This window comes from Macrobrachium rosenbergii, chromosome 29 (assembly GCF_040412425.1).
Source record: "Macrobrachium rosenbergii isolate ZJJX-2024 chromosome 29, ASM4041242v1, whole genome shotgun sequence".
NCBI classification, from domain to species: Eukaryota; Metazoa; Arthropoda; class Malacostraca; order Decapoda; family Palaemonidae; genus Macrobrachium; species Macrobrachium rosenbergii.
The window spans coordinates 21922222-21939438 of record NC_089769.1 but is presented as its reverse complement, the minus strand read 5'-3'; the positions used below and the strand labels follow the sequence as shown (position 1 = coordinate 21939438).

The 17217-nt window shown below is 36.9% G+C and overlaps 1 protein-coding gene and 1 non-coding gene across 4 annotated transcripts in view; both read right to left on the bottom strand.

Moving 5' to 3' along the window:
- The window catches only part of Prim2 (DNA primase subunit 2), a 133607-nt gene that overhangs the window by 72506 nt on the left and 43884 nt on the right, over positions 1–17217 (bottom strand). For all 3 annotated transcript variants that reach the window (XR_010857760.1, XM_067131270.1, XM_067131271.1), the window contains exons 5-6: positions 6079–6174; positions 5750–5887 (exon numbers count right to left, since the gene is read on the bottom strand). Coding sequence is in view for 2 of the 3 variants with exons in the window: in XM_067131270.1 (XP_066987371.1) it covers positions 5750–5887; positions 6079–6174 (234 nt within the window). In the remaining variant the exon portion in view is untranslated. The remainder of the gene's footprint in view (positions 1–5749; positions 5888–6078; positions 6175–17217) is intronic.
- On the bottom strand, positions 12549–12659 carry LOC136854691 (U6 spliceosomal RNA). The gene has a single exon (XR_010857773.1). It is a non-coding gene; the product is annotated as a U6 spliceosomal RNA (small nuclear RNA).

Sequence of the window (17217 nt, the reverse complement as noted above, 5' to 3'; positions counted from 1 at the left end):
ACAAAAAATAACTCAAGGTTGTAGCTTTTATCAGTTTTGAAATATTTTCGTATAAATCATGATGTGCCAAAATTTCAATCTTCGGTCAACTTTGACTCAACCGAAATGGTCGAAAAACACAATTGTAAGCTAAAACTCTTACATTCTAGTAATATTCAATCATTTACCTTCATTTTGCAACAAATTGGAAGCCTCTAGCACAATATTTCGATTTATGGTGAATTTTTGAACAAAACGTTTTCCTTACATCCGCGCGGTAACTCTGCCGAAAATCTCAGAAATTCTTTCGTCACTTTGTTGTAATGTTTGCACCGTTTTTCTAATAACCGTTACATAAAGTTTTATATATGAAAATGTGCGCAATTTCATGTAGAACACAACAAAAAATAACTCATGGTTGTAGCTTTTATCAGTTTTGAAATATTTTCATATAAATCACGATAAATAGAAAAAATGGTCAAAAACTGCAATTGTAAGCTAAAAAACTTGCAGTCTAGTAATATTCAATCAATTACCTTCATTCTGCAACAAACGGGAAGTCTCTAGCACAATATTTCGATTTATGGTGAATTTTTGAAAAAACTTTTTTTTATGTCCGCGTGTTACGAATTCATGTATCATTTTGTGATAATATTTTCTCTGTGTTGCTTTGATCGTTTTACAATTTGTTATATACCAAAATCATCGTAATTTTGTGTACAATACAAAGAAAAAAAATAACTCATTAGCTTTAACCGTTTTGCTCACAGCACGATTTGTATACAATTATATGAAATTTTTTTTTTGCACTGTCATATATTTCAATATTTATATATGATAATGATATTTTTTTCATTTCTGATGGTTGCATACTAAACTTCAGGCAATGACAAAAAAAGGAGCCAAAAATGAACTCTTAATCTTAAAAACTAAGTGTGTTGTGATTTTTTGAAAAAACTTTTTTTCCACTTCGCCGCTAACTCCCGAATGCCGCCGGCATACGGCAGACAGTTTTGTAAATAGAGGCTCGGCGTTTAAGGGTTAATACCGATACGACAATATTATTTATAAAATACTTTTAAATTTCGCGCGGGCGCAGGTAGCAGCGTAATCAGGCAGTAAGAGAGACCAAATTACAATAGACAACTTTGTCTCCATCTCTTTATCCCATCATCTAGTTGACAAAGTAAAAGAGAATGATAAAAGTATTGTTAATAACATTATACTCTTGTGTAAATGTGTACAGCCATAAACAACCGACCAAGAAACTGTTATTTTGCTTATAACCAAACTGGATAACAAAAGCCCTTTTGCTTGTATTTCAACCATTGTACGGTAATAAACACTTACCGTAGGTTATGGCACAAATGACGTTAAGCAGAATAGGACTGACATATTTTTACATAATACCCTTATTCGGTTTGGATAAAAGATCATCTAGGAAATGCACTGCTAAATTTAAGCTACACGTTGTAGCTGAAGCTGAGAAAACAATGTTCAAGCTGCTAATGACTATGCTGTAAATTATCGTGCATCGGCAAATGGATGAAACTCGATCGCAAATAAAATGAGAGAAAGTATTTTAATCAAAACTACTAGGCATGAAAGAACACATTACTTCTATTTTTATGTCAATAAACAATAAATACGTAAAGCTCGTATCATGATGAAATCAAGTGAAAATAGCGAACGGAATCTTGAATTTTTTTTTTACACAAAACAAAGCCCCCAAACAGCCATCGTCCTCTATTATCGAAAATAATAGACAAATTAATTTCACAACGAGATGTATTTTAGTTATATTTCAACTTAAAAACACTTCTTATAACGAAAAATAACATTGCCCCTTAAAAATAAAGTATCTAGACTCTAGAGATTCATTTGCACTAATTAGAGGCAAGAAAAGTGCTCGGAACTAAGTTATATGCTGCTAAATAAACACTGCGTAAACATTTCCAAACCAATACATTGATCGTGATTTATAATACAAAAGCAATATAAGAATACAATATTATTGGATACAGTGAATTAAGGCATAACATAGAAAAGATGCATATTCGTTATGTTGACGTTTGTATAATACGATATGTTAACAAAGTGTATAATGTAGGCTATGCCACCCTGTATGTATACAATATACCATAGTGTAGGCTAAGCTAATTCTTGTTTGTTATTCAATTTCTCTTTGTATTGAATTATCATAAGTCACTTTGCATGAACCTCCAGAATTAGCTGATATTAATAATTACTATACCGTGTATGTAAAGAGTATCTTTTATAGTGTAGGCTAGGCTACCATATGTGTATATATGGAGCCGAATACCCTAGTGTAGGCTAGGCTATGTTTGAGATATGTTTTGGTATTTCTTACGTTTTTCCAACAAACGATGGTTTTTTTTTGGAACCTAACCCCATCATAAGTAGGATAATGCCTGTATAAGCATTTTTGGTTTGTTTTGTGTGTGTCTGAACTATCAAAATAGGCAGTTCTAAGTGTTTATATAGAAGGGTTCTAAGTATTTGCTAGTTTCAACTATTCATGGAGGGGGGGGGCATCCCCACATATACAGGGGGTTCACTGTGTATTCATCAGAAATTATTTCCAAGTTTATGACACATGTTCCAGGGTTACGATGCATCGTATGCCGATCCGACAGAAGAAATATGGCTCCAAAATGGCAGAATCAAAATTTGGAGGTTTTTTGATGAAAAACTCAATTAAAATGCAGTTTACATCATTTTCAACACACCCAGACCATTAAAAGTAAGGTTTTCTAAGGATTTTTGACAATTTTCGACAATTTTTCGGTTTACGATGACTTTCAGCTTACAACATGCTGTAAGAACGGAACCCCCGTCATAAACCAGGGGCTGACTGTATACGTATATATATATTATATACATATAGTACACCCCGTGTTCGCGGGGGATGCATACCCCCCCGCAAATAGCTAAAATCTGCAAATACTTAAAACCCTTCTAAAAACACTTAGAACTGCCTATTTTGAAACTTCAAACACACAAAAACTCTAAAAATGCTTATACAGGTACAGTATTATCCTACTTACGATGGGGTTACGTTCCAAAAACCCACTGTTTGTTGGAAAAAACGTATCTTGAATATAGCCTAGCCTACACTAGGGTATTCAGTACCATATATACAAATATGGTAGCCTAGCCTACACTATATACATATATGGTATAGTAATTACAGTAAACCCCTGTATTCGCGGGGGATGCGTACCACACACCCCTGCGAATAGCTAAAATCCACGAATACTTAAAACCCCTCTAAAAACACTTAGAGCTGCCTATTTTGAAAGTTTAAACACAAAAATAACCTCCAAAAATGCTTATATCTGAGAATTTTAATAGTTTTAACACAAAAAGTACATTAGTCATGAAAATGATATGAAAATACAGTAATTAGTGAATATTTCTCAGTAAAAATACAGCAAATGGGCAAATTTTCCATGAATAATGTATATGTACGTTCCACAGAGAAATCTGCGAACAGTGAGACCAGGAATACGGGGGATTTACTGTATTAATATCAGCTAATTCTGGAGGTTCATGCAGAATGACTTATGATAATTCAATACAAAGAGAAACTGAATAACAAGCAAGGATTAACCTAACCCACACTATGGTATATCGTATGCATATATGGTAGCCTAGCCTGCACTATACTGTACTCTATATTCACATACAGTATTAATATCGTATTATACAAACATCAACATGACGAATATGCATCTTTTCCATGGATCTTTTAAAATGTTATGCTTTACTTCACTGTATCCAATAATATTGTATATATATTCTTATATTGATTTTGCATTATTAATAGCAATCAATGTTTTGGTTTGGAAATCGATTACGCGGTAAGTTTATTTCGCCGCATATAACTTAGTTCAGAGCGCTTTCCTTGCTTCTAGTTAGTGTAAATGAAAATCTAGATACTTTATTTATATGGGGTAAGGTTATTTTTTTATATGAAGTATTTTTAAGTCGAAATATAACAAATACGTCACGTTGTGAAATAAGTTAAGCTATTTTTTTTGCTAATAGATGACGTTGGCCGTTTGGGGGCATGTTTGTTTTGTGTAAAAAAAAATCAAGATTCCATTCACTATTTTCACTTGATTTCATCATAATACAAGCTTTACGCATTTACCTTTTATCAGCGTGAAAACAGCAGTAGCATGTGTTCTTTCAAGCCCAGTAGTTTTGATTAAAATACCTTCTCTCCAAGTTTATTTACGGTCGAGTTTCATCCATGTTACTGATGCATGATAATTTACAGTCATTAGCAGCTTGAACATTGTTTTCTCTGCTTCAGCTACAACTTGCAGCTTAAATTTAGCTGTATATTTCCTTGCTGATCTTTTATCTATAGCAAATAAGGGTATAATGTAAAAATATATCAGTCCTATTCTGTTTAACGTCAATTGTAACATAACTACGGTAATTGTTTACTTCCATGCGATGGCTGAAATACAAGCAAAATAGCTGTTGTTATCCAATTCGGTTATAAGCAAAACAACAGTTTCTCGTTCAGTTGTTTATGGCTGTACACATTTATGCATGATTATAACATTACTGACAATACTTTTCTCATTCTCTTTTACATTTCTAACTACATGGGATAAAGAGATGGAGGAAAAGAAGTTGGTCTATTGTAATTTGGTCTCTCACTGCTTGATTGTAAGCTGCTGCCTGCACCTGTGTGAAATTTAAAAATACTTTATAAATATTGTCGCAAAATTGAATCATTGTAACTTGAGGACTACCTGGGTACCTGAGTATTTTAATAGTTTTATCACGAAAAGGTCATTTAGTCGAGAAAATATGAAAATGCAGTAATTAGTGAACACTTCTGAGAAAAATACCGCAAATGGGCGAATTTTCCGTGAATAATGTGTGTATATGTTCCACTGAGAAATCCACGAACTGGTGAGCCCACGAATTGTAAGAATACAAATATGGGGGGTTTACTGTGTGTGTCTGTATGTATGTATGTATGTATGTATGTATGTATGTATGTATGTATGTATGTATGTATATATATATATATATATATATATATATATATATTTTAAAATAAAAAAATATTAAATTAAAAATACTTTGATAGCCTCATATATATATATATATATATATATATATATATATATATATATATATATATATATATATATATATATATATATATATATATATATATATATATATATATATATATATATATATATATGTATATATATATATATATATATATATATATATATATATATAAAATTTATTGGTATTTATATGAAATTTTATATGGATATGCTAGTGGATGATAATAATAATAATAATAATAATAATAATAATAATAATAATAATAAATGATTGTGGTGATGAATACTGTAACCTATGAAGAATAACAATTTAAAACTTGCAGCGAGAGCTTCAAAGGAAAGAGCAAGATGCATTTGGTAAAACTATGAACCAGTTTAGTGAAGTTGTCAAAAGATGAAGGAAGAAACTGTTACTACTTGGCCTGGTAAATTTTCATTTAGTTTCTTTCCCTCTGACCATGAGGGAAGTAGTCCTTATAAAACTTGCAGATTTTATAGTACTTTTAAAAATATATCAATATTTGTTATATACAGAAGTCTCTCATTTAACCTCAACAACAATACAACAACAATGATAATAGTATGAAAAATAATACAAAGGGAATGATGATGACTTTATCTTTGAGAAATAATTTAAAACTTACAGCAAGAGCTTGGGAGAGGTGAGCTCTAAAGGAGGTAGTGACTAAAGTCACCAGGTCAGTGTCAGGGACATACGCAAAGCCGCCTTTTACAAATACTTTTCTTGCTTTCACTAATTCCAAAGCTTCTGTGAAGGGAACCTAAAAGAATTCAGATGAAAAATGGAAAAACATTATGAGTACATAACACATGCTAATTAGGCTAAGTAAAACTCAATCACTACATATGAAGTTGATCTTTATACCTTCTACATAAAAGGAAAGAAAATATTAGCAGCTATGGAATAGATATCCTACCCCAGTAAAAAATAAAAAAATAAATAAAAACCAACCTTAAAAAATGTACGTTCTTGTAAATCACCACTTCCCATGTTGTATGTCCCACTTACTAGGTTTTCTTTTTCACTGCTCACTTCACCAGTTGTCATCTGGGGATAAAGTGAAACTTGCAATGAGAACACAACAAAATTATTATAAACACAAATCATCATAATCTGAAAATACAGTACTAAAACTAGTTGTTTTGTACACATATCAACACAATACACACACTAAAATACAATAAATCAAAACTAAATACTGTAAAAATAAAGCAAATTTTAAGTGTTTTGTATTTTTCCTAACATACAAACCTGGATTTAGCTTGCGAACATGAGCTGGAATGGCTGTTTAACTTTCTGACAAGGTCATTAACTACTGATGGTAGGGTGAAGCCCCTCCCTTGTCGGTCTTCACTCCACTTTGCCTTTCAGCCCATGTATCAGAATGAGGGATGGCTGAGGTGAGATGTAAATGTAAAGATCTTAAGGTTTGTATGTTACGAAAAATACAAATTACTTTAAAAATTTTATATTTGTTCCTCCACAACTAAAAACCTTTGTTCTTTACATGGGAGACTTACCCAATGGTGAGGGGAGTCTCTGAACAGATGGATTGATTCTACCCACCCGGGAACAGTACTTGAACTCCAGGTGAAGATGGAACAGACTGAAGAGAGCCAAAATGCTTGTGAGCAGTCTGTATGATGCTCAAAGGCGGGAGTCAGACACTGAAGAGTTGGCGCCTGATAATCGGGGACTGGTGCCAGCCACTTGAAAAGCCCGAGCCAGGCATTCAATTGGAGACTTGGAGACTGACGTTCAAGAAAGAACAACAGTGTGTTCTTAGAAAAGACAGGCGTCAAGTACTAAAGAGGAAACTGGCGCCAGGCGCATGAGAGTGGGCGATGGGAGCTCTGTAGGTTGGCACTGGGTACTAAAGAGAGTGCCTGGGAACTAGTGTCGAGCATTCGGGAATAGGCGCCGAGAGAACAGGAACTGGCGCTAGACACTAGTCGAATGGCGCCAGGTGCTCAGGAAGATGTCAATATGACGAGTGATGATAACACTACACATCTATCAAGATGCCTTTCCAGTGGTTGTCTAACAATACACCTCCATCAAGATGCCTTTCCAGTGGCTGTCTGCCGATATCTGGGAATGTACTACAGGTTCGACTGGGGGGGCGACTACCCGTGGGCAAACCCCACCAACCTTCCTGGCTTCATGCCTCCTTAGTGCAGCAGATTGCTGTAAAAATCGTTCAGATAGTGAAACAAGCATGAAATTTGGCACAAACATTCCTAAGACTACGCTCTCTTAGAAAAGGGCGCTGGCCACCTGAAAATCCAAGATGGCGGCTATTTTTCAAAATGGCCGCCATCTATGTTGAGATTCACTGGTTTGGGAGCATCTATTGGATGGAATATGCCAGTTTTTTTTTTTTTAAACCTCGACTTTTAGGTTATAAAAATGTTCCATACCACACATTTTATTGAAAACCCTTACTAAATGAATTGTAACCAAGATGGCGTACAAAATGGTTGCCATAAAAGTTTTTTTTTTATCCACAGCTAGCAGACATAGAGACCAACTGTTTTTATTTAATGGTATATTCATGTGATCAGACAGTTTAACTAATATGCTATTTTCAACTGAAATAGTAATGGTATGGTCACATACAACATTGTGTCTAAGACTGTAACCATAAAAGAAAAGAAGAGAAATACGGACTAAACGCAACCAATCTATGTATAGGTCTCTCAACCTACACCTTTGAAAAATTCGAGGATAAGAAGGTAGGCATAGCATGACACGTTGGATGCTCAAGCTAGATTATCTACTGAAGAGAGGGCAATATTTATCTAGACTTTACATTTGCAAGTGCACAGAGCTGTGCAGGGAAGACCCAGCTTGTAGCACTTGCACCTTTCCCGACAGCCTGCTTTGCATCCACATTTGGTAAGCTGTTGGCAACTCTTGGCTAAGGGCGAGTTGGTTGTCCAGAGGACTTGCCATGCTTCACCAGACTTTTGCCATCCCCACTCAGCAGGGTTCTCTGGCTGTGGCTGACACTGGGTGGCCTGCCCCACACACAACCAGCCTGGTACGCAGCACGCTTGGTGTGTTGGAGGAGAGCTTCCTGGTTGGTGGAATGGCCTCATATGCCCTTTGTTTTCTGGCAAACATATCAAGTCTAGCCTCATCCACAGTGCCAGCAGTGCTGGATCTTTCATACATAAGTATGACAAACCTCTCCAGGACCTTCAGGTCACTCTCTTCCACTCTGAGAGGGTAGTGACTCAGTTTGGAGAACACAGTGGAGGCCTCTGGAAAGATGTTCCATGTCTGCCAGGCGGTCTTCTTGCCCTTGCTCCGAAGGCTGACACTGTATCACAGCCTGTGAACGATGGAAGAAGAGCATGCCATTCACCTTCTCCTGGCCCAGAGAGTTGCACAGGTCATGCACAGCAATCCAGCGCAGGCTCTGGCCTTGGCCAAATGCCACCCATAGCTTCTCTAGCCCTAGATTGTGGAGAGTGGAGAAAGCACTGACTGCAACGACAAGAACATCTGTGTCATTTGCTTTAACCGTGATGGTCTTGGCTCCATGTTCTGTGGCATATTTGGCATGGAGAAAGATGCGGGTGTCAGCTTCCTCATGAGAGCACTTTTCCAGTCCCTGAAGACTAGCCTCATGAGTGCTGAGGACAGCAGACCCTTTCGTGGCAATGACAACATTTGTGGCAGACATCTGGGCAACTTTGTCTGCCAGGAACTGGAACAACTCTGTCTTGTTGGCATCGTGTCTTAGGAAATTGCGCCAGTTGGATGGAATTGTGTTCTTGTCTGTCACCTTGCGCCTTCCTCCTTGACCACGTTGGAGCCTGGTCTCAGCTTTGAGGCTGGATGTATTGTATACATCAAATACAAGATGTGATGATGTGTACTTGCTGCTATAGGATTGTATCACAGGCAAGAAGTCGCAAAGTGCATAGCCCTCAAAGGTCTTTCCTTTCTTTGGTGGCAAGGCATGGACCAAAGCTGATCCATCTACAATGAGGACATCAGTCTTTGGTTCTTTGTCTTCTAGTGTAACATGACTATCTGGCCAGGGTTCAGAAAATCAGTGACATCCTGCACTTTCTGCATCACGTGTTTGATCGTAGCAAACAGAATGAGCCTGATCACGCAGGAGAGGAAGCAATGAAGTTATGGTTACTTCAAATTCTGGGCTTCTCTTCATTGAAGCGTGATGAGCTGACCACGCCAGATTCACTGCATCATCTATTTCCTGGGTGACTATGACCTTGTCTAGCCACTGATACTCCAGTGCAAGCTGTGGCCCCAAGATATCTGTGGGTGGTTTTGGTATTGCAGTGTTTGGTGGCACAGGGTTCTTTGTTTGAAAGGAAGCTGGTGAGATGTTTGTGAATGTGTCCGGCAATTCAGGCACCGACCTCACTTTCTCAGGTGCAAACTTTAGTTGCTGTCTTTCCTGTCCAGTGTTCTCCTTGGTGGGGTGCTGAAATATGGAGATGCTAGTTCCATGGAAGGAGGTAGTGGCAGTAGTTGCAGATGGGTTGTGGTCGATGTTGTCCATCACTGCAGTGGTGAACAACCCTTTTCGCAGTACTGGGGGACAGACCACACCCTCCTCCACATATTTGCTAACTGTGGCATCTCCTAACTGTGCAGAGACCTCCAGTACTCTGTCATAAGAGATACTGAGGCCATACTGATGTAGCATTTCAACCAGGTTTCTCTTCCTGGTTTTGGCATAGACTGAGAGTCCCATGTAGACTGGGAATGGTGTTTCTCTGTCTTTGGAGTGTCTATGAGTTGTTGCTCCTCTTTGTATCGGGAGTAGCAGTTGAACTGCATGAGCTGTGCAATGGCCTGGTCTGACTTTGATGCTCCAAATCGTAACTGTGACTTGATGTCAGCCCCATGCTCAACCATCCCTACAAACTGGAGCAGGAGAGGAGGCACAGAATTTCGTACACAAGCCTCAGAAAATGTGCCATCAAACCGTGACTGATGATCAAGTATAGACTTTCTGAGAATATTTGCTGCTTTAGCAATGATAACTGCCTCTGAAAGATCAGATGATTGAGCAAGTGCTTTTCCCACATCCTTTGAAATGCAAGTAATACATCTCTGCCAGATTTATGAGCCTCAAGTTCTGGAATTTCTGCCAGAAGTTTGTCTTTGAGTCTCGTGGAATTTACACTTGGTGACTCTACACCTAATTGTTCCAGACGTTGTTGGTAGAGGTGGCAAATATCTGCCAGCCGAAAATGTGACTGGATCATCTGAACAAAGGTTGTTTTCAACAATGTATGTCATCAGTTCTGACAGAACTAGTGGATACACATCTGATTCTGACTCAGTGCTACCTTGGTCTTTCTCAAGGCTCCTCAGGTAGGACCTTTTCTGTTGTAGAGGGCACAAAGACAGGCATGGTGATACTTAAACTCCTGTGCAATGACATCCCCACCAGTCAACTTAGCAAGGAGCTTGCCATCACTAAGTATCTCTGCACATTCACGCAATTTCAAGTCAAGGCCCTTAGTACTAGCCTGTCTGAGATCAGATGCAGGTGCCACTTTCTCACAGAAAATGCAAACTTCATTGTCATGACTGGTTCGGCGCAGTTTTGCACGACTAGTCTCAGTGTTGCTGGTCTGGTCATTGGATTGTCGCTTTCTTGCACAGTCCAGTTTAGTGTTGTTAAACAACAAGCGACAGTTCACATGGTATTTTGCTGCATTTTTTCCTGAGAGTGGCCTCTATGCCATCACCTTCATCCAGCCTTGCTGGATCCATTATCAGTGGCATTTCATTAATTTCACTGAACATGGGAATGTTCCTTGCCAGCATTGTGTACCCATCATGGTCTAGGACATGATGACTTGGAGGTGATGTCAAGTGCTCACCTCTTTTGTCCTTCTGACAAAGACAACACAAACTCCAGTTTGTTTTTCTACTGCTCAATATTGGATTGGCATCACATTCTGCCATGATTTCACTTTTGATTAAGGCCGAGGGGTTATCCTTTTACCACCTTAAACAAAGCACACATTCCTGTATGGGATTCAACTTGGTTCGGTCTCCCTACACCTAGCCCGATCATTCATCCAGTGCCATTTAAGTCCCGTGTGATCTGTACACCATCCGGGTAAGTACATGAACCATCATGTACAGCCCCCATACCCTTGGCTCGGCTCTCCCGCTGGCACATCCTGTCTATTCAGGTGCGGCTATCTAACTATAGCTGGTCTGGGGCTGTTAGAAAGCATTTGGGACACTAAACTAAACTGTACTACAACTACTAGTCTAAGACTACAGGATTAGTAAAGCTGGATTAGCTGGCACTGAACCCCATGCTGAGTTACACAGCAGTGATGTCACCAGTGTGCCCTGGTTGTGTGCAGACATACACTCTTTTACATTTATTAATTTTCCTTCAAAATTGATGAGTTATTCGAAAGAGATGGCCTCATTAGGATCTAAAACCACAGAAACCAAGATCCATGCTTAAAACGATAATTGTTGAACGGGCATTATTTCTCATTATAATTATTGTTTCTACCTTTTCTTGGCAGCCATATAGCCCCCATATTTAAAGGTAAACTGTACTGGGAAGCTACAGAAACATAATATTCACAAGAAATAGTATGGAAGAGCTTTACCATATTGCTAGAAGCAAATACATGCCATTCTAGTGAAAAATTAGCCAAAATCTGTCGATACTGGCCGCCATCTTGAATTTGGCCGCCATATTAAATTTTTGTATGGCCAGCCCTTTTCTGATAGAGGGAACTTTAAAGAGCACTTGTGCAAAATTTCATGCTTGTTTCACTATCTGAACGATTCTTATGAAATATGCAATTATCTGCTGCACTATCCTCCCAGTTTTAGGGGTCTGAAATGGACCTTCATCTGGGAGTCAGCGGGACGAGCAGCCACTTTCCTCCACTACACTTCCATCAAGACGCCTCTTCAGTGGCTGTCTGTCGATACGTGGGAATGTGCAACAGGCTCAACAGAGGGGGCAAACTACCCAGGGTACTTCCCACCAGCCTCCATTGGACTTTCAGTATGACTCCTCCCAGGTTTAAGGGAGTATGACAGTGACTTAGGTCTAGGAGAACCAGCAGGCCAGATGATCACCTCCTCCACTGCACAACACTTCATTGTTACAAGGTCAATTTTCTGTTAACCCAGACACAAGGCTGGCAATGGCACAGGAAGGAAGCGAGAGAGACAGGCAAGTGGATAAAAATTAGGAAGGCTAGTAGCATGAGAGAAAAAATAGATGCGAAAGCTGGCACCAGGCATCTCTGGGATGGGGCCAGGCTATAGTTGGCGCCACGAGAGCTGGTAGCTCTGGAGCTGGCAGGCACTCCTGGGCACTCATAGTATGAGCTGACACCAGGTTGTAGTTGGCGACAGGTGAGCTGGAAGCCAGGTTGGCACTAAAAAATGAGGAACACTTCACAATTTGTGTGTTATCCTTGCACAAGGGCTACGCTAATCTTCTCTGTACTGTATTGTTCTGATTTTAGTATATGTACTGCCGAAGCAAGTACCAGAGCATGATTCTCGGCTGTCGAGAACATCTATTCTTCCTAAAGCTCACTGCAACCAAAACATTAAGCACAATTTCTCTCCTACTACATTCCTGCCCTTACACTTTTTCAGTTCTGCAAAGGAAAATGTGATAAGTACATTTTTAATCTTGATTGCAAATTACCTACAGTAGCGAAAAAATTGATGAACTTGAATCAACTTAAAAATAACTGATCCTGAAAGCTTTCAGCTTGAAGGCTACTTGAAAAAAGCAGTAATACTTCACCGAAATCCAGTTATACAACTGGAAAATAATGAATAAAGCTGCTGCAAGTACTTGATGTTTACATCAAGCACAGCAAAAACAGAATGAGGTTGTCTGCTAAGTCGTTTCTAGTGTTCCTGTTAGTGGGCGGAACTGGTCACTTACCTACACAATCGAAGTGCTACTGTGAATTTTGAATTTAAGCTGCCGTGCTAGTTAAAAACTGTAGCTATGTAATTACTTGGTAAGTTGCTTTTATAAAAACATCTCTTAATCCAAATAATTTTTTGTTGGAGAATCACTTGTCTAAATTCTCAGGACACTCTTCGTTGTTACTAACTCTCTATGGAGAGAGAGAGGTAGTTCACCACATTCAAGTTGTAAAGATGACTTTGGTGATGATCTAAAGGCTCATGAACATATCTAAGGCCTTTGTTCTGAACTGGGTCTCATGTTTTCTGATGTCGAGTCATATATTTCGCTCTAATAATCAATGAAAGACAGAACTATTACTTTATACAGTACAGTAAGGGCTCCCCAAGTAGTGTTCCATAGTTTTTAATTAGGTTTGATTTCATGTATGTTATGTGAGCTTTCCAGTTCAAGTGAGCATCAAATACTAATCCTAAAATTTTGTTGTTTGGCCTATTGAAATATGGTTTCTGATTTCTAAATTTATTTCTTCACCTTTTTTCTATTTTTTATTTTTATAAAACATGATTGCTTGAGTTTCATCTATGGAAAACTTAAAGCCTACAGATGAGGCCCATTCATCTATTTTTATTGTGTGTTTATTAATGGTTTGTTCAGCATGTTTTATTTGAGATGCTGAGTAATATATGGTAAAATCATCCATATAATGTTACTTTTAATTCCAATAGATAGAGTATTACTGACATCATTTATTGCTAAAGTAAACAGCGTACCACTAAGGATGCTTCCTTTTGGAACACCATTTTCAAGTGAAAATGTTCTGGACAAATCATCATCAATTCTCACCTGAAAACTGCAGTCTGTCAAAAAGTTTTGGAAAAACCTAGGTAAATGTTGACAGATGCTGTTTTTATATAAAGTTTTTAATATAGCATACCTCCATGTAGTATCGTATGCCTTTTCAATGTCAAAAAAGATGGCTATAGTAATTTGTTTTTGTTCAAATCCTCTACATATGTGGTCTTCTAAGTTGGAGAGAGAATCTAATGTAGATCTGTTAGTAACCTCTGTGACCCAAATTGAGTGGGAGTCAAAATTTTATTTTCTCGAATGTGCCATGTTTGTCAAGCATTTATCATTTTCTTGAACAATTTGCATAAGCAATTTGTTAAAGAAATTGGCCTGTAATTGTTTACATTACTAAGATCCTTTCCATGTTTGGGGATATTAATTATTATAGCTTTACACCACTTATCAGGAAATAAATTTCAAAGCCATAAATGATTATAAAACTGTAATAAGTACGACTTAGCCAAAGGTCCTATTTAACAGACCATCTTGAAACAAATATTGTCACCTCCAGGAGCAGATTTATTGCTGTTCATCAGAGCATATTCCAAATCTTCCATATTAAATTTTCTATTGTTTCAAAATTTATTGTTATTATTTCTATATTTTTCTTTGTGCAGAAGTGTTCATCTAAATTTTTGCCACTACTTACATTTGCCAAGTTTTCCCCATTGCATTACCTATTTCTTTTGGATCAAGTATTCCTTTTCCATATTTTAATATGGCATGTCTAGGTGGCTTAAGATGGGTACCATTTATTTTCTGGAATTTTTCCCATATTTTTTATGGGAGTATTATTAGAGAGATCTGATACATATTTCCTCCATGAAATGATTCTTCCTTGAATTACTTACTTTTAAATTTTGCAGATATTTTGTTGTATAGAAGTTTTAATGTGTCAGTTTCTAATAATAATAGTCAATTTTTGTAAATTTCCTTCTAATATCGATAATGCTTTATTCATTTTGCTGAATTTTTTTATTCAAATTATCTACAAGTCGTCTCCCTACTGATGTTTTATATTTATTAATTCTGTAAGCTTATCGGACCACCATGGAATTTTGTGTTTTGTTGTAAGAGGTTTTGATTTTGGTATTGTTTTAATGGGCAGCATTTTTACTGAAATTAACAAGAAATTTATTAATTTAATATTCAAATGTTGGGATATCCCTAGTGTGCATTTCATATCGTTCCCAATCTGCTTTATAATATTATAGTGAGGGACATATTTTGCAGGATAATTCTGTAATAAGGATACTAACATTGGGTAATGATCACTGGCGTACAAGTCATCTACTGTATTCCAATCTAGTGTCTACTATACTTGAGGCACACACAGTCAAGTCTAATGAGGAAAATGTTTCATGTGTTTTTGAAGAATATGTGCTGACTTCGTCATCATTTATGCAGCACTTGTCATTTGAATCCATGAATTCTTCTACCTTACTTCCTGCTCTATTTGAGTTTGTACAACTATAGTCCCACATTGGGTTGTGAGCATTAAAATTGTCTACTATTAATGTAGGTTCCTTGGTACTGTTAGGTAATTCTTTAAGTTTATCAGTGTCATAATTTTTATTAGGTTGGTTGATGTAGATGCTAAGGTGTATTTACCTATTGTTAACATGTTGTAAACATAATATAATTGGTTCATATTCTTTTAGTAATCATTGTATTTCTCCTAAGTGTAATCCAGACTGTAGACCATTTACATTCCATTGTATAATATAGATATTAAAAATAATTTTTTTATAGCAGTTGAGTTTTGCTTCTTTTTTTGTATTATCAATTGGATTTTTCTAATAATTTACTCACGACATTCATTTGTTTTTCTTTACAATATACAAGTGCTCAATGCACATGCAACCTTTTTCATGGGTATTCAAATCTGTGGTTTCTTTTTTTTTGTATATTTCATAAAATTTCTTATGTTTGTTAAAACATCTTTTGTTTTATTTTTGTTATTATTGCACAATTCAACAAAACAATCATTACATCCACATGTATTTTCATGTGCATTTCTTGTTTCATTTGCTCTTGTACCAATTATTAGTGATGGAGTAATCTCTTCTCCCTTGACATAATCGTTATCATCTATGGTATGGTTCTTTTCCACTCTTCTTCACTATTTTGGATACCTGCATCTATAGATTTTACTATTATTTTTGGAGATAAAGGTATAATCTTAGCTTGTTTTTGTTTTCTTAAATAACCTTTGTCTTAGGTTCAACTGATGTTGCTCTAATCATAGTTAGTTTTTTCGTTTCAGGTGGTGTTCTCTCCAAAGATCTCTTTTTATCTTTAATTTCCAGTCCATCATGACTTTCCTCTGTTACTTCTGTAGTAGTATCTTCTTGTGCTCCTATTTGCATTAACATTTCAAATGAATTTGATAAAATGTTACCCACATCCTTTGTACCTGTTTCTTGATTCTTTATCATTTGAGTTTTTTTCTGTAAAGCATTAATTTCTTCTTGAGATTTATTTTGCACATTTTGTTACTTCTATCTATATGTATTTTCATTTCACTATTAGTTCTTGTTATCAAGGAATATGTAAGTTTCTTAGCAGGATCTTGAATTTCTCTCACTTTCATTCTAATTTAGTTTTTAATAGACATCCCTGTTCTTTCTTGTAGCATTTTCTATTCTGTATTGTATATGTAATACATGCATTCTTTGGATCTTGTATGATGATTCTGCCCCATTTACACACTTTGGTTCACTGCAATTCCACTGTGTGGCATGTTCTTCAGTTTCACGATATGCAAATACAAGTTCATTTCGACAATACAGGCAGTCCCTGTTATTAGCGGCCTCGGTTATCGGCAATCCGGTTTTACGGCGCTTGTCTAGCGAAGACAATAGCTGGATTTTCAGCGCCAATAACCAAAGATCAGCGCCGATATTCACTGATTTCCGGTTATTGGCAATTTTCAGTTATCGTCACAGCGCCAGGAGCGGAACCCCCACCGATAATCGGAGACTGCCAGTCTTTCTTTACATGCCCATATTTACTACAGTTTTGACACTGTAGTGGCTTTAGGGCACAGGGTCTTACTTCTTTGTTATGGCCTAAAATTTTTATTTTTTGAGGTACATCTTGACCCTCAAATTTTATTTTTCCAATTTTTAACATTTGCTTATTTCTCTGCTTACTCTGTATATTATATACCACATAATCTTGGACTCTGGGATATCTTTTATCAAGAGTCCAAGAGAATACTCTTTTCAATTGTTTCATCACTGTTCTCAAGAAGCACAATGGTACCCTGAATGCTATTCAATGTTTTTTTTTAATTTTTACATTTA